The sequence below is a fragment of the Haemaphysalis longicornis genome, unplaced genomic scaffold, assembly GCF_048455015.1.
Source record: "Haemaphysalis longicornis isolate Haplotype H1 unplaced genomic scaffold, Haemaphysalis longicornis Haplotype H1 scaffold_11, whole genome shotgun sequence".
NCBI lineage: Eukaryota > Metazoa > Arthropoda > Arachnida > Ixodida > Ixodidae > Haemaphysalis > Haemaphysalis longicornis.
The window spans coordinates 114,394,826-114,413,045 of NW_027526214.1; the positions used below are offsets into that span (position 1 = coordinate 114,394,826).

The 18,220-nt window shown below is 46.8% G+C and overlaps 1 protein-coding gene across 1 annotated transcript in view; it reads left to right on the top strand.

Annotated features, from left to right (window-relative positions):
- LOC144160977 (dermonecrotic toxin SPH-like) overlaps positions 1 to 18,220 on the top strand; it is a 31,600-nt gene that overhangs the window by 9,583 nt on the left and 3,797 nt on the right. The window contains exon 2 of the mRNA XM_077692044.1: positions 164 to 295. Within this exon, the coding sequence (XP_077548170.1) occupies positions 164 to 295 (132 nt within the window). The remainder of the gene's footprint in view (positions 1 to 163; positions 296 to 18,220) is intronic.

The window sequence follows — 18,220 nt, forward strand, 5'->3', positions numbered from 1 at the left end:
GAGTGAATGACTGAAGATGCATTTACGCCTACACTTTGGGCGTATAATGAAATGCAAAAATACCGACCTCAAATTGAACTCTTGAAGTATTTTTCTGTTGGTTTCTTTTTTCATAAAAGACACAAGCAGCAGTTGCATGTAGATGTTCTATTTTTCATTTTAGATGGCGGGAAGTATAAAGGGAAAGTGTCGTTCCTTCTTCTGGACTTGAAGACGTCAGGAATAGCTCAACAACGAAAGTACCAGGCTGGTGCAGACGTTGCCACAAAACTACTTGGGCATCTTTGGAGACAAGGTATGTCAACGCTTTCGAAGAGCGCTTGCCAAACACTAGAACGAAAATTGTCGCCTGGATGGGGTGCATCTAACCCATGCAGTGATGGTGGCATTCCCTTCGCAAATGCTTGAAGCCGGTGTTACGACTTTCTGAATAACGCTTTCTGTTTTTCAATGTGTACAGGTTCGCTTGTGAAAAATGATGACATCGCGTCTCTTTTTAACAATGGAGGCGCAAAATAGGCTCTGTGTACGTGATTTAGCCTCGCAAATGTGTTCATCGGGGTAACTTTTGCAACATTCATCTTCTGGCCAACGCGTAATAGTCCAGGCATTACATTTTTATAGCATGCTCAAGATATTTATTATTCCATTATTAAATCACTCATTCAAATATTAAATAAGTGTTTTTTAGCGCGAAAGGAAAAAGCTGAAGGCAGTGAGAAAAAGACGGTGTTATACCACCACCTAAGTGGACTTGCCATTTATAGAAGCCAGAAGCGGTTTCTGAACTTGAAAAAAAAAAATGCTCTTCTACACGACACACCTTTATAAGAACAACAAACTACACAAATGCCATCCCCCATAGGAAGTCGGGCAAAATGGTTTCGTTAGTCCAAACAAGACATCGCACGCGAGAGTTTACGAAACGGCGTATTAGGATATTTTGTACAAAAATAATTTAACATAAAAATTCGGCCTCCTTCACAAATGAGGTACAAAAACTGAGGAAACAGCGGAGCCGGTGGTCTTCAGTAGCTTTAACTTGGCTTTTCATAGGTCTGCCCATTTTATCGGTACATTGAACACTAATGCCGCTGAGCGCAACCCCACGCAAACATCTGTCCCCTTCAACTCAGCATAAGGCACAAGCCAACGACCGTGGCATAAGCGCTAAGAAAATGCCATGCGCTCCGAATGCGATGATAGCGGAATTCCTGAATGCCTGTCAAGGGTTGATGGCGCTTAAAGAAATGTAAACGACATTCCCAGCATACGTCAGCCTGGTAGCCGACGTGTGGTTTGTGCCTCTTCTGTTTGCCCATTGTTATGTAGTGTCGAAAACCGGCATTTAGCGAAAAAATGACAGTGCAATCGGCAGACGCCGATGTCAGAACGCGAGTGACCGAAGTTAGAAATGTGACCTCGAGGCGCGTTTTTTTTGTTGTCTTGGGGTGCGCACTCCCCACACCTGCTCGTCGGCTCCCTGCCTCCTCACCACTTTCCCTCGCCCTTCTTGGCACAACATTCGTACTCCTCATCACTTAGCTACGCCGAGTTTTGGGCACGGATAGAAGCCCGGCTTAAACAGCTCCGCTGTGGAAAGGCTGAATTTTCGCATCGCGGAAACCCGAACGCGGGTTTATCGAGATGCGCTGTTATAGGGAGCACGGTGTCAAAAGAAGTGATTTCTTGAGATCGTATTTTCAGCAAACGTATGGGAGCCTATAAGCAAATATTTTACTGCCGCTTATCTTGACGTCAAGGTAATTATGCTTTGAAGATTTTCCTAGAAAACGTTGTCTACTAAGCGTAGATTTTTCTTGTGTACTTTTCGAAGCTGTATTTTGTTTGATGTCTTATCCATCGCAGTGTCATTGCAAAACAAATAGCGAGCAAACCTTTCAATTATTTCGGACACAATGAGATGAACGGTAGGCATTTTGTAATTAATACCTCAAATCAAACGTCGTGGTTGCATGTACACTTAGAAACTTTCCGGCACCTAGATGTGCTACTTTGTCGTTGAGATAATGTATGTTAGAAACGGAGTTTTCCTTTGCAAATCATCGTTGGCATTTACGAATACAAATGCGGACCACGTGGGGTGCTACTCTCCGGGTTGGCTATATTTTGTTTGGCGAGCGGTTCTTTCTCGAGCTGATCTGATAAAATAGCGGCATGTACCAGAAGAACAAGACGATACTTCAGCTGCATAAGAAGATGATGGAGAGCAAGAAGGGGACTTGTTCGCATTACCGTCCGCAAGTGACAAGCGTCTCATTCACGGCAGACCGTTTATAGGCATTGATGCACGGTTGCGGGGATCTAGCTTGATTTAACGTCATTCTCTATTGCTCGTCTTGGCCGAGGCGTTTCTGAGCGCTCCTCCATCTGGAATTTGCGCGTACTGGTGCCCGCTTGCCCGCTATCTGACAGTACCCAGGCAGCAGTTCCTAAATTTTATTAGTAGTAGAACATCTGGGAGGCCCGCCGCAGCATCAGCCGGAGGTGGAAGAAAAAAAAGTGCAATAGGAAGCTACCACTCCGCATTGCAAATCTAACAAAGCAAGCGGAAGAATACGCAGATCAATTGTCTCGACAGAACTGGAATCAACTATGTGACAGGCTACAAGGGACTCTTAGTACAAAACGAACTTGGAGTATCCTGAGATCCCTCATGTCTCAAAACAACGAATCCAAATTATCTACCAGAAAACACGTCGCGCACCTTATTCACAATTTCCAAGGGACAGAAAAGGACGTCCTGCAAGCGACGAAAGAGAAGTTCTTTGGAAATAATAGCACCACGTCCGCGCCACCCGCCGTTACCAATCTGGAGTGCAGAGGGACCCCAAACCACGAGTTAGAGAGACCATTGGCCAGGTGTGAGCTGGACGCCGCTCTGGCCAAACTCACAAGAAATACCATGCCGGCAAGTGATAAGGTGAAGAACAAATTACTGCGTAATACAAACGAAGATATGGAGAACACAATACTAACAAAAATCAACGATGTGTGGGAGCAAGGCAGGCTGCCGGCCACTTGGAAACATGCCGACGTCACAATGATTCCGAAACCAAACAAACCCATCGAAATATCTAACCTCAGACCCATATCACTGACGTCGTGCTTGGGTAAAATAATGGAGCACATGGTTCTCAATAGACTCACCTGCCATATCGAAGAAGACAGAGGGGGATTTCCGGACTCCATGTATGGCTTTCGCCCCCACTTGTCAACCCAAGATATCCTTTTACAAATTAAAGAAGTGATGGACAACCTGAGTACCACGCAAAAAAGCGCCATTAACCAAAACGTCAAGGGAGCGTTTGACAATGTGTCGTATACAGCCATACTCGAAAATCTCCAGGAACCTCTATGTGGAGAGAAAGCCTATAACTATGTAAGGGGCTTTCTCTCCTCACGGACGGCAACTATAAGCCTAGGAACCCTACAAAGCGAAAAATTCGACGTACCAGCAAAAGGAACACCCCAAGGCTCAGTGATCTAGCATAATACGTGGGACGAACTGACAGAAGCGTAGAGGGCAAGCCAACTGGAACGACTCAAGCTTACAAAAACGGGCAGAGCTACCTTGGGCCGCCTAAACTATCAGGGCCCAATAGAAACAGAAAACCGAAAACAACGCATCCCCCTCGATTTAAGCACGCACATAGAAGTGGCAAGTATCCCACGAAACATGCACCCCGTCTACCACAAGAAGCGTCATGAAGCCAGAGCGAAAGCACTCCACAGATCCTACAGAAACGATCAAAACTCAAGATACGTCGATGTGGCAGTGTATCCAAGCCAAACAAATAAACGAGTCCATACAATAAGCGCTGTAGACTTCAAAAGTTCCCACCAATCATCGGCGACAATCAAGACGGGAGACACGGACTCGGCGGAGGAGGCAGCGGTTGCGCTTGCCGTCACCACAGCGCCGGAAACCAAAGAGCGAATCACAGAGCTCACGGGCTCGCAAGCGGCCTGCAGGAAGTACCAAAAAAGACGAATTTCTAAAGCGACGCTTCGAATATTATCCTAGACTTTCCAAGCTCGCCGAAACTCACTAGACATAAACATCATGTGAATACCGGGGCACGAGTCCCTAGAAGGCAACGCAGCGGCCGACGCCGTAGCCCGAGACCTCCCACTCCGGCAGTTGCCTTGACGGGAACACACGTCTTGCCCGGGATGCCACACAGCCATCCCATTGCAAACAAAGCAAAGACATCTTAGAACACCTCAGGCTTACAAGAAGGAAATACCCACCTCCACATCCAAAGCTCACCAGGGAAGAATCAACACAACTACGATTCCTTCGCACATGCCATACAATTTCATATGATGTACCCCACATTATACAGCTTCGGATGCCTGTTCTGCAGCGGAACGCCCAACACCCTATACCACATGGTGTGGAAGTGTAAGGGCGTCAAGGAACTACCGGAGGTCCTGGCGCCATCACCGGAGCAGTGGGAGGCCGTGCTGACCAGCGCGGTCCTGGAGAACCAGCGTGGTCTGGTGAACCGGGCTCTTCGTGCTGCGGCAGGCCATGGCATCCCGGACTAGGGACGCCAACCAAAGGGGGCGATCACCTCAAGACCAACAGAGGAGATCATCCTCCAATCCTTTGCCATTTTTGGCAAATAAACGTTTATACTACTACTACTAGTAGGAGTAGGTTGTAATTGGCCAGAGTCGCGTATTTCCACAGGAGTCGCTAAGTTTGAAGACAACGTGCTGTGTATGTGAGCAGTTTTTTCGTTCGTTGGAAGTAACGTTGGCAGTTTCTCAGAAACCTAAGGCAGTTTCTCAGAAGCCAATTACTTGTGAAATGTTGTTTGATCGAAATCTTACGTGACTGGTTGTTTTAACAATCCTTACTCGATGGCATATGTTGTACAAAACATAATACAACCTTTTTTAGGGGAACAGAAGTAATAACGGCTCAATTTTCAACCTGGATTATACGAAATACAACTACGACCGGTTTTAATTCACCGCCACTGCCGTTTCGCTATGCACACTGTGTAAAAACCGATGTGGAGCTAACGGCAAACCATGCGACGTCATCGAGGGAAGGCGCAGATTAGGGTTGCTGATGCACCGCAGTAGTCATGAGCAAATTTGCCACGTTTGGTGATGTCTCACTAAACGGACCCCGGCTTGTGGCGGCCGAGCTTTCAGTGTGGCGACTTTGCTGCCCTCTGGCTCCTTTTCGCGCGGAATATTTTATACATTTGCGGGATCTTCTGACACCATGTGCTGCAGAAACAGTGGCTTACACGGCCCTTCCGATCATTTCAATCATGACCACAAAACTGAAAGGCAAACAGGGAGGTGGGGACGATATGTAAATACTGAGAATGAGGCACAAGGAGTCACCTAATCCACCAACGTACACAGAACACACTAACACAGCTCTAACTTGTTTTTTTTTTTTCATTTCGGGCACCTGATAACCTAACACTTTTGTCAAAGCCTTCAAGCAACGTACTCGATTTTAAGTGCGATGATTGGGCAGTTCGTGGGAGCTTAAGATTTGTTGAAAATGGTGGGAAGCGTGTCTGATGGTTTATAATAGAGCAGGAATGTCAGGGGGCACCAAAAGGGGTGAAATACCGAGTGCAACAAAGTAATTTCGACGATGATTCGTATTCTTGGAACACTTATAACCCTGCATATTTCACATTTTCTTGTATTCAATTGTCAGAAACTGTCGCTTTTCTGCACAACAGCAAGTTTCTCGGAATGTCTGCCTTTTTCCCACAAAAGCCATCGAAAAGTAGTAGCATCGCCTTGTTGAGTATGGCGAATTTTCTGGCTCCATGTCAATTGTGGAGTTGTGGAGATCAAAGTGACTGCGGTTCTGACCGCTTTAGGAGCTTTTGAGGCTATTTTTTCGAGGCACTTTTAAATCCTCTTCGTGACCCCGAGTAAAAGAACTTTCCCTGTGAAATCATATCGCTTCCCTTTCTAGCGTCTCAAGCAGGAACCATGCTGCTGGCGTCCACGGGGCGCGGCCCACGGAATTCGCATTACTCCTTTGCCCTCCCCGGGGCTTTATTTGCATTGCTGGAAAGAGGTTCTCAATCTTCCTGCGCATGATCAAGCTGCCCTGATTTTACCACTCATCATAATTTGCTCTCGCTTCTCGGATTTCACCTTGTTGGCTGCCTTTCCGCTGTTTGTTCTGGAGATTCCCATGCGCCATGTAGTCCCGCTTGCAATCACCGTCTAGCCTGCCAGTACTGCTTCCGGCCGTCGACTCCTTGTGGTTCGCGTACGACAGCCTTTCGTATAGCTATTGAGGAGGGCAGGTTTGGCTAGTTTTCAACCGGTGTTTACTGTGTGAAGGTGGTTTCCAGTTATGTTGTCAGTCCCGACTGTGAAAGCGTACGTTTCATCCTTAGGCCGCTCTTTGGTTGCTGCACAACTTTCTCCTCCCTTTCAGTGTTTCTCATCTCTTTTTGTGATGCGGGTCACTGAAGTATGAGGCGCGTTTTTCGAAATGCGCCAGATCCAGAAACCGAAACAAAGTCGGATAAAACCGCACTGACAAGAAACACTCAACAATTTTCCCCTAAAAAAGGGGTGCAAGAAAATAGTTGAGATAACGCCCTGAAAACGCGTACGCAGTTCGTATTCCGTATCGAAACTGAGCCCGACCATGCTGTTTCACGAATGAAAGTGAGCCAAATCAATTTTCCCAATGGGCGTTTGCTTTTGGCTTGACTGTGAGTGTTCTCGGAAGTTTTGTTTTTTGCTTTTGGTAGCTGGCCTATTATGAATTCAGACGGCAATTAGGAGATCAGCGAAAGATTTGTCTTCAGATGTCAACTACAAAGTGAATGGAAGAAGTGAACGAAATGAAACTGAGAGATGCGAAACAATGATTTCATTTCGTCTTACCCTAACCTACGAAATAACTTCAGTTATATTTATGTTTTTACTCCCATATTTGCCATTTTAGTACCTAACCGAGTAGCCGCGGCTTACAAGCCCTGTCAAATCTGCCCCTTCCCCTTTGAGAGTAAGAACCAATTCATTGCGGTGAAGAAGATATGAGCAGCCTTCTTGTGAGGCGCTTTGCAAAGCAACGAAGAGCTTGTTTACATCGCGAGTGCCTTCAGGTGCGCCCAAGAAAATTATCCTAAGCAGAAATTCAAAAAGAGCTCCTAATGGAGCCAAGAAGACTCCCCTGTTCTCAATGTATAGTACTATGGTTTTTGAAGCCCGATTGCATATTTTTATTGCCTTTTCCACGATAACTCAACCGCAAAATGCTTGAAAATCAATTTAAATAAATTTTTCATAAGAATGCCGCATCCACTATAGAATCGGAAAGTAGCTTTTCTTCTGTTCTAACGCTTCTTTTGTAAGATATAGAAAAAAGTGGTGCTTAAGTATTGGGGCGAACAAAGCAAGTGATCAGGTTTAACTTGCACTAGCTTGTACTTGCACGCAGTTCGGCGAAAGTTGGGAGGGCGTCCCAAGAATGGCGACAGAAGGAATTTATGCTGCAGTGCATGAATTTGATGAGATTACGTAATCTCGCATATCAACTCTCTATTTCGCACAGTACTTGGATTGGTACTTGAAGGGACACCCACTCCAGTTTTCATTTCACCACACAAAATTGCCGGCGATAATTGCGGTCGTACGGCAGGACATTCAGAATCTGTAGCATACCAGTGCGAGATGAGTGTAATCTGTTGAAACGATAACACACGTAAGTGCTCATAAGATATCCTCACGAGGCAATATGCCTCGGCAATCTTCATTACGTAAAGAACAGAGTATGAATGCATTCTCTCCTGAATTGTTATCGTAGAGGTATTTTGCACGCCTGAAGCGTCGGCCAGCTTTTCTCTCATTTAGTGGGCACCGCATTTCAGGTGGGCGTACATGCCCTCTTCAGTTTCATTCCAGCACGCCACTTCTGTTGTTTCATTGCGGCGCATGGTTCTCGGAACATGGCTTCTCTGATTTGTTGCCGCAATCTCGCCCAACGTGGGATATTGAGGTTAACAATAGGCTGTTCCTAAAGTGCTGTCCGACAATACTAAAGCACTCCATGAAATCGACGTTCCCCGGCCGTTTCGGAAAAAAATGCGCGTCTGGCACATTTTTCCTCTTCCTTACGTGCTTAACCTGACAAAACCTACTTAGCAGAAAACAATCGTTTAAAACACCGAAAACCGACGTAGGGAATACAAACCATAATTGAAACCAAACATGACAGAATTGGCCGGGCTCTCTTCGCAGCAATTCTGTCAGCCTTCTGTCGCCCCTGACAGGGAACTGCTTTCTTTTTCTCCAACCCACCTGTCACTCTGTCCCCCTGTTTGGGTTCTCCCATGACAGCGTCAACAGAGGTTAGCTGGAATCGATCCGATTTTCCCGCGACAATGATGGTGATGGCTAGAGGCTTCCCCTTTGCATCTGGCCGTCGGTTGTCAACAACGCACTCGTTCGCACCGTCGGTGAGCCATTTGTTGGCGGTTTTGTTACGGTTTGGCTCGCCGCCCGAGCCACGAGCTCCAGTACTGCGGGCAAGCGCTTTTAAGACGATAGTCGTTCTTGGGCGACTCAAGCACGAAAGTTTCGGTCGGTCTGCATCTCTGCCTGTCCCTCGATTCAGCCGGCTGGTGAAATTGGAAAGAATTCTTGAGCGGGCTGTTTATAATCGCAAAACATTAGCCAGCTATTAAATGTAGAAATATGCTCCACATTTGTCAACATTGTTGAGCAACATGATATTAGGCTTACTTCACGAAGAACACCAATGAGAAACTGGCATTTGCCGTGCTATTTTTAAAAGATGATGATGATGATGATTGTAGGGTTTAACGCGCCGACGCAACGCAGGCGATGAGGCGCGCCGTAGTGGAGGGCTCCGGATTAATTTTGACCACCTGGGGATCTTTAACGTGCGCCGAAATCTCGAACACACGGGCGTTTTTGCTTTTCGCCTCCATCAGAAAAGCGGCCGCCGCGGCCGGGAATCGAACCCGCGACCTCGTGCTCAGCATTTTTTTTTTAGATGTGTTCTCGATTTTTGCTGGAGATAAAAATAACGCGTTGGAAGAAATGTTTGGACCACGAAATCCAAATAATTCTGCCGCCCGTATCTCGCGCTCGTAGACCGAGCGCTAAGTTCCAACAGTCCCTACAGACGGCGCAGCAGTGCGAATACGGCAAAATTAAACCCTACAAACCTCCGATCCGTCGACCGAGACAGGCCAATTTATATTGTTGTGTAGTTTCACAGCCCTCTCCAACTTTAAAAATCAGCGTATATATGATTACCAGTGGTCGCAGTTTTAACCTGAGGGTATAGCTTCGACTGCAACAACTTCCCTTATGGATAACGCATATTTTGTGTAGGTAAGAAATGTACGGATGTGAACCATTTGCCTCGTTGCAACACCGTCGCGTCAAATTGAGACGGCGTACTTAAGTCAAAATGTTACGTGGTGCTGCCTGACGGCTCTACCAATTCCCTTCGTAACTGTTATGTTTACTTGAATATTTTTTGCTATGTCTAAATGTAGCTGTCGACGACTACGCTGAAAATGCAAAACACTTAAGTCATTGCAATAAAAAATGCGATAATTTGAGCGTGATGAAGGTTGTTCATAAGTCTTTTGTCCCTCCAGTTTTCACGTTTCATGAGGTTTTCATTCATTCATTCATTCATTCATTCATTCGTTCATTCATTCATTCATTCATGTTTTATTGCGTGTCCAATACACAAGTCAGATAGTAAAATGTGATAAAGTGAAAATTAAAAACATCACCAATGTATTATAGCTACAAGCAAATGCCGATATTGCGAGCACAGATTTATCAGTGAAATAACCGTGCATGGAAGGCAGAACCGCAAGTCATGGCATTAGAAACAGATTTGTTAAGGTACGAGTAAAAACAAGTTGAGGCATGAAGAAATGAATGTCTGTTGACATACGATTGCACAGAATTTGCAGGCGTTCAGCAGGTGATTTGCTATGTGGCATACTGGGGCAAAATAATGTACAATGGCGCGTAAATCGCTGAGGGACATGTAAATTGACGCTGTGCCGTAAATAGGGAGCGTCAAAATGACCATTTAGTATCTTATATAAAAACATGGCGTCACGATAACATCGACGACTTTCTAGGTCGGTGATGCCTATTATCTTTACAAGAGAATGGCATTCATAATAAACCTTACGTTCGAAATATCTGTCATAGATAACTCGAACCAGGCGCTTCTGGACTGATTCTATTAGGTGGGAATATGGTTTTGGGAGCTGGTTCCAAACAACAGAACCAAATTCCAAACGCGATCTCACCAAAGAACAAAACAAGTGGATGATGGTATCCGGGCATTTGAAATTCCGTGTGAGGCGCGAAATTACACCCAGTAGTTTAAAACCGGTGTTACGAAGGGACGCAACATGCGGTTTGAAATTAATATGACTATCAATAAGAACTCCTAAATCTTTGATAACGTTTACGCGAAAAATAGCTTCGTTGCCCACCTTGTAAGAAAACAATACTTGCGCCTTCTGCCTCGATACAGTAATAATTTTGGTTTTAGACGTGTGTAGAGATAAACAATTTTTTATACACCACTGCGAAATGACAAAAATATCCATTTGCAGGTTTACACAGTCCTCTGTTGACTGAATTTGAGAAGACAGCTTCATGTCATCCGCGAACAGAAGTAATTTTCCATAATTTACACAATTGACAACATCATTTATAGAAACAAGAAACAACAGTGGGCCCAATACCGACCCTTGTGGCACTCCGGAGGTCGGGAAAAACGGTATGGACAAAATATCAAGGACATGGACATAATTTTGGCGCGTTGATAAATAACTGAGCATCCATTTACAGAGCGCGGGACAGAAGCCATAGCATTTTATCTTTCGTATGAGTAATTCAGGATGGACTCCGTCGAATTTCTTTGATATATCAAAGTAAATGCAGTCCACCTGACCCCTGTTTGAGACCACAGGGGACCCGTGGTTCAGGAAGGAACAGAGGTTAGTTTCAACAGATCGCCCTCTCACAAAGCCGTGCTGTTGAGTTGTCAACAGCTTGGACAGATGAGTAGAGAAGCGCCTGCACACAATTCTTTCAAAAACCTTCGAAAAGCCACAAAGCAAAGAAATCGGGCGGTATTTGGACGGGTTACAAGCATCACCTGTTTTAAAAAATGGGGCGACTATGCCTTTTTTCCAAAGTTCTGGAAAGACACCAGTGTTGAGCGAAAGATTAAATACATAGGCCATGAATCAATGTTGACAAGAGATTCCGTTACAGCTTCCAAACTGCCGATACAAAAATTTGATAGCATAGTGTCAAGGGTGTTACCAGCCACATTTTTTGAAGTTATTGTATTGAATCAAGCCACTAAAATTGATAAACGTGTAATAAAAGATGAGCTGTCGAATTTGGGGGGAAAATAGTAGTTACCTATAAGGTAACTGCACCGGTTAGCCTGGATCTCGACCCAAACACACTCATCATAGGTTTCAAGATCATGCCTACGTGTAGCCTTCACCGCGCCTGAGACGGCTATAAGGACACGTCCTCTGAACATCTGTCTTGTAGCTTCGTAGTTACGATCACGACGAATCACAGTATAGCGATCTGTAAAATATAGGGAGTCGGATAGGTCTTGGCATATCCATGTCTCCGTTAGGCAAATTATGTCAAAGCAGGAAGCAACAACATTGGCAAAAAATTCACTGACCTTAGTACGTAGGCCTCTGACATTTTGATAATAGACCGATGTGGCTGATCTAGAGTACATGACTGGCATTTTGGGCTTCTACAACATGGGACTCATCAAGTTTACCGAAGAAATGGTGGAATATAGAGCCCTCGGGCCAAACATCGGGGGAGTTCATAGCGGAAAATGCCTCGTCATCACCAGAAAGGTGAAACGAGGCGTAAGAGTCATACTTCGTACGCAGCTTCACGCACTGGACTGTTTTGTCACCCAGGACAGGTTTTATCAAGTATTGAACGTCTGCAATCGACGTCCTGGGATCAAGCCTAGAGACGAAGAGAGCTTTGGAAATCGGTTTCGGTTGCCTTTACCTTGGACAACTTGGAAGTTCCAGATGACGCCGTTGCTCGACGTCGGTACTTCACCACCTTGAAACCGTCTTTCGTAATGGCCGTCGGCGAAGTGCCACCACCACAACCGCTGGCAAGATCACTGCTTGAATAACCGTTAGCACCGTCGACGACGACACCCGGGCGGTCACTGTCGACGCTGGCGTTCTTTGATGATGGTGCCTGACGTTGCTTCTCGACGTTATGTTGGCTTATTCGATTCGAAGCACCAGCGCTGTCTGCATTGGAGGGGTGTGGGCGCGATGCAGTCATCCTACCAGCCGCAACTACTTTCGATAAGGGGCGTGAAGTCGGCGGAGGCAAAGGTGGAAAGTTACCGCGAAGTTGCAACAGCTCCGAGCGCAGGTGGCTGTTTTCAGCTTTCAAGCATTTAACTTCAGTTTCCAACAAATCCAGCCTGTTTAGAATGGTAGAGAGCTCAGTGATGTGGTCAAGGGTACTTAGCTTTCCAATTTCAGCCGAGTGAGCTTCCGATTATTCAAATTCGGTCCCTTTGTCCGCTGAAGGCGATACGGACGAACGCCTTGCGAACGATGAACACTTGTACGAGCTTTGGCCGGACTCCATGAAGAAATTATAATCTTCCGGGCGAACATTTATACATTTGCAGTGAAAGCGTCGTTCGTAACTCAAACACTGCAATAATTGCTGCTTGGCGTAAATGCGAGCGGCGCAAGAGCCACACCCATCCTACGGCGAAGCGTTCCTTGAAGCCGTGTAATCTTCCGCTGTAGCCATCGGTTCTTTAGCCGTGATGGCAAGCGAGCGCGTGAGCAGGTGTGCGCTCTCATTCAGTGCGCAGCGCTGAATTTAACGGCTTTAACGGCTTGAGCAGTCAACGATCATGCAATTAGCGTGGTGTCTTAGCATCACGACGCCGGGTCACTAATGCCGGGTTTTTACTAGTAACATTGCTCCACACCGCACGTGGGGCGGTGATCCGCATTCGTTAGGGAGATCCTCTTTTTTTCTGGCTTGTTTCCGGGCCTTTTCGTTCCTTCCTTTCCCCGCCGAGTAGCATGAACTTCCGGCAAACATTTCGGCTTCCTCTTCCAATAAAGAGCTTGCTCTCTCTCTCTCTCTCTCTCTCTCTCTCTCTCTCTCTCTCTCTCTCTCTCTCTCTCTCTCTCTCTCTCTCTCTCTCTCTCTCTCTCTCTCTCTCTCTCTCTCTCTCTCTCTCTCTCTCTCACTCTCTCACTCTCTCTCTCTTTTTCTCTCTCTGTATCTCAGTCTCGGTACGTCGCAAGCGTGACTTAATTGTGAGATTTTAAGCGCTTAGCAGGCTATCATCAACTGCATGTGCGTACATCTATTCGTAGCGGCGCAATACGCTATCACGTTCGTGTGGTGAGGGCGAAGGGCTGAAATGCACTTCACCCCTTTTGGGATCTCCCCTTACCGACTCACAGAGATTGGCCGAATGACCGCTCCTATAAAAAAGTTGTATTCGCGGCCCGCATCGACGATGACCTGCGAACTCCCATGAAATGATAGTCAAAGTTGTAGACAAGAATTACAATAAATGTACATTTCCAAAATGGTTCAGCGTCATAAATTTGTCATGAGTTTGCAGGTGCTGTGAGCCTAAAATTTTAAGTTTGTCCGGCCTGCCTATTGTTGCAGGAATTTTTCCCAGCATAGAGTTTATTCAGGCTGCTATTAACTTATCAGCAAAGTCAAGTTAAGATGAACTTCAGCAGGTGCACCATTCCCAGCATAGAATTTTTCCCAGCATAGAGTTTATTCAGGCTGCTATTAACTTATCAGCAAAGTCAAGTTAAGATGAACTTCAGCAGGTGCACCATGCCCTCAATACCGGTAAAAACTGCAGCGCGCTAATCCCTGAAACTATCACGAAATTAAATACCTACAGAGTGTTTCGCAACTGAACCGAACAAATGTTGTAATTGGTTTGCTGTTCCAAGGCAAAGCGCCATATGGAAAGCAGGGCGCATAAGAACCCTTGTGACTAAATCATCTAGCCTGGTCCAAAGTACACCGCCATAAGTATGAGCCCATACCGATGGATGACGTTGCATGTTTCACAGCGTTTATGCGAAGCGCTTTTCGAGTGGATTAAATATGCTACATAATCACGGAAAGAGCAAGCAGAATACGATTGATTTACACTGATAAATTCTCCATTTTATGTCGTTTTAAACCTTCCAGGTATCTCGTGCTTTTTCTTGCCACTCGGCTAATGAGTTGCCTGATATCCCTATCTTCTTTTTTCAGCCATTTCCGTCGAACGCTTAAGACTATTGACAGCGTCGACGCTTTGTTTTGAAAGAAACTTGTAGGGCTAGTGCTCTGTATTTTTCTAGGTCAGCGAACAAAAACTTCCGAGGCGCCACGTGTATTTGAAGCTCGAGGCATTCCGCACAGCGATGGGATGGAAAACCAACGTCCTGGTGTGTTCGTGCGTGAGGGCAGCCCCAGTTTCGCAAACGACGCTCTAAGCTCTGAACATTCGCAGGCTCGATCAACTCTGAGAGCGTCGTATGCAAAACTGGGACTGCCCTCACGCATTTCTTCAAACCTGTTGTTCCCGAAATGTCACACATCAAGCTGGACTTTTTAAAAGAGACGGGACTCTCGGACCGGCTATGATGCTGCCAGTTGCGCGGCTGCGCGGCTTGTGAACCGTCAGCTTATTCTCCCTTTCTATCTTTTTTTCTGTCCATCCTCCTCCTAGACTCAGTCTTCATTGTGGCGCCCTCAACCCGAGAGGCGGTTATCGGCTGAGGCGACTTTCGTTTTTCTTCGAATAAAGCAACTCTCTCTCTCTCTCTCTGTATATATATATATATATATATATATATATATATATATATATATATATATATATATATATATATATATATATATATATAGCGATACATCCTAGCGATACTATACATCCTCCCATTTGCTTTGCCTCGGAAAGCAAAGGGGAGGATGTAGTTGGTCAAGAATTTCGAAAATAAGAAAGTGGAGAAAAAATGCCCGCCAGGTGGGATGCGAACCCTGGGATTCTGAACCCTGGAATTCGAACCCTGGAATTCTGGAGGTCGTGGGTTCGGACCCCACCTGGCGGGCATTTTTTCTCCACTTTCTTATTTTCCAAATTCTTTATCTTGACCAACTACATCCTCCCCTTTGCTTTCCGAGGTTTTCTTGACTGCCAATTCTTATTTCTGACATATATATATGGTTCAGATGGTGATACTCGATATGGACGCTGGCGCAAAGGTGGCTGTGCGCCGGTGTCGATGTGATGGGCGACAGTTGACGTACGGCCCAAGGCAGTTTGGTTCGAGTCAAAGGAATAATGGAAGGCCCTTAGCAGAGCGAGCAATTGTGTGCGTTGCGTTAAGGTCAAGCTGCTGTCCAATGAAGAGGCGAAAGCGTCGGCCGGTAGCGGATGGGCATGGGAGGACGGAGTGGTGAGAGCGTTGATGTCCAGGGCAGATGTACTTTCGTCATCGTTGAAGTAGAGAATGGAGGCTATGGGTTCAATATTACCGAGGGATTCGCCGCGCATCAAACTGAAAGGGCAGGGGGTCGGATTCGTAATCCACATTGACGTGGCGCCAGACTGGAGCTCCAAAACAGCGAAAGGAAGGGGTAGGTCTTTTCGGCGGAGGAATACTTCGGATGGAGTAAACAGAACCGTGTCATCGGAGGTAGAGTATCACGACAGAGGTACAAGGATAGAGGTGTACGGCGGAATATGAGCGTCTTCGGAGATGATGATTTTGTCACTGGAAGACGACGAACCGGGAACATCGCACAAAGTCTCATAATATTGAGCAGATAACTCGACCTCAGCACGGGCACAAGCAATGATCGCGTGATGGCGAGACAGGAAATCCCAGCCCAGGATAATGTCGTGGGAACACGAGGCCAGGACGACGAACTCAATGGGGTAAATGGCATCTTGAATAACTACACGCGCTGTACACGTCGCAAAGGGTTCGACTTGTTCAGCGCTTGCGGTACGAGGCGAAAGGCCTGTGAGGGGTGTGGTAACTTTTTTCAATGAGCGACAAAGTTTTTCACTTATCACAGAAATAGCGGCTCCTGTATCTACGAGGGCGACTTTGCGTATACTGTCAATTGTTACGTCGATGACATTTCTTGGGGGCGATCGAGGTCTTGTGCATTTCGATGGGTGCGCAGTTCGTGCCTCGTGAACTGCGCACGTTAGTTTCCCTCTTGGACATCTTCGGGGCGGCGACGCATGGGCGACAGTGAGCGGCGGCGTGGTGACTGTGAACGGCGGCTGGCGTCAACGGCACGAGTGGGCGCAAACTGATCAGGAGTTGGACTAGGATGTGCGGCACGACGAAGCGGCGGCGGCTCATAGATCGACATGGGATGGGGTGAGTAGGCAGTGGCACGAAGTGCGTCGGGACGAGACAGTGGCATACGGGGGCAATAACGTGCAACATGACCCGGTATGCGGCAGGCGAAGCAGATAGGCTGGTTGTCAGGTGTTCGCCAAGGATTGGCGACTGGCGGCGTCATCTGAGAAGGAAGCGGCGATAACGTTGGCCCCACACGACGAATTGCGGAGAACTGGCGTGGAGTTCGGGCCGCTGATTGAGCGTAAGTGAGCGGTGCGGCGTCGTGAGCAGAAAGTTCGGCTGTCGGAAGCGCTTCGGCGATTTGCTCCTTATTAACAGTTTGAAGAGCAAGAGCTAGAGGTGATGACGTCTCCTGAACGTGGGGCACGCAAGAAATTTGGCGCGCCACCTCTTCGCGCACAAAATCTTGTATTTTCGCCCAAAGGGAAGGGCTTTCCGAAGGGAGAGCGTGGCCCGACACGGTATTTACTGGTCCCAAAGATTGACGGGCCACGACCCGCCGCCTGCGCAGTTCGTCGTAGCTCTGGCATAGACTTATAACTTGACTCACCGTGGTCGGATCTTTCGCAATGAGCATCTGAAAAGCACCGTCGTCGATGCCTTTCAAGATGTGCCGGATCTTCTCGGCGTCCGTCATTGCGGGGTCGACCCGCCTACGCAAGTCCACGACGTCTTCGATGTAGCTGGTGAAATTTTCTCCCACCTGCTGGGCTCGTCCGCGAAGGCGCTGTTCGGCGAGAATTTTACGCACGGCAGGGCGATCAAAAGCTTCTAAAAAGCGCGTTTTGAAGTCCGTCCAGGTATGAATGCCGGTCTTGTTGTTGTTGTACCAGAGCTCTGCGACCTTCTCGAGGGAAAAACTCACGTTGTTGAGTTCCATCGGGTCGTCCCATCTGTTGTAGTTGCTGACGCGCTCGTATGACGAAAGCCAATCGTCAGCGTCATAGTCGCCAGTGCCGGTGAACTTGGCAGGATCCCGCTCCCGGAGCGCGCCAGAGCAGATCACAGGCGAGGGCGTCGGCTGCGGTTGAGTGGCGTTGTCGTTACCGGGCATGGTTGGGGTTGGAAGCCGCCGATTTCGAAGTTCCAGGGTGATGGGAGCTGAGTTCGAACCCAGCACCTCCACCAAAATGTAGTGGGGTTTATTTAGACAGCCAAGGAACCGAGGGGATCAAGCGACGGAGGCAGAAGAAGCTCGAGGAGCCGAAGAAGCAGGGGCAGCCAGAACTGAACTCGATCACGCTGCGTATGCTGCGCACTTGATGCGTGGGGATTGTCCGCGGGGATTGTCCTGCTTTCGCATGGATTTCGGCCCGAGCTTTAATCCCTTGACCCGGACCTCGCTTCTTCGTTACAATAGTTACAATATATATATATATATATATATATATATATATATATATATATAGCAAAAAAAAGAAAGACACACGTCGAAAAAAGAAAAGGTTTAACGTTTCGGCCGAGGGACCGGCCTTCGTCAGAAACAGGTTATTCTTACGAAGGCCGGTCCCTCGGCCGAAACGTTAAACCTTTTCTTTTTTCGACGTGTGTCTTTCTTTTTTTGCTACGACTTGCCGGTGTCCAAGAAATATTTTCCTGCAATATATATATATATATATATATATATATATATATATATATAGCGAATCAGAATGGGAAATGAGGGGCTCGTTGAAAATAAGACAGAAATAAGAGTTGGCCGTCAAGAAAACCTTGGAAAGCAAAGG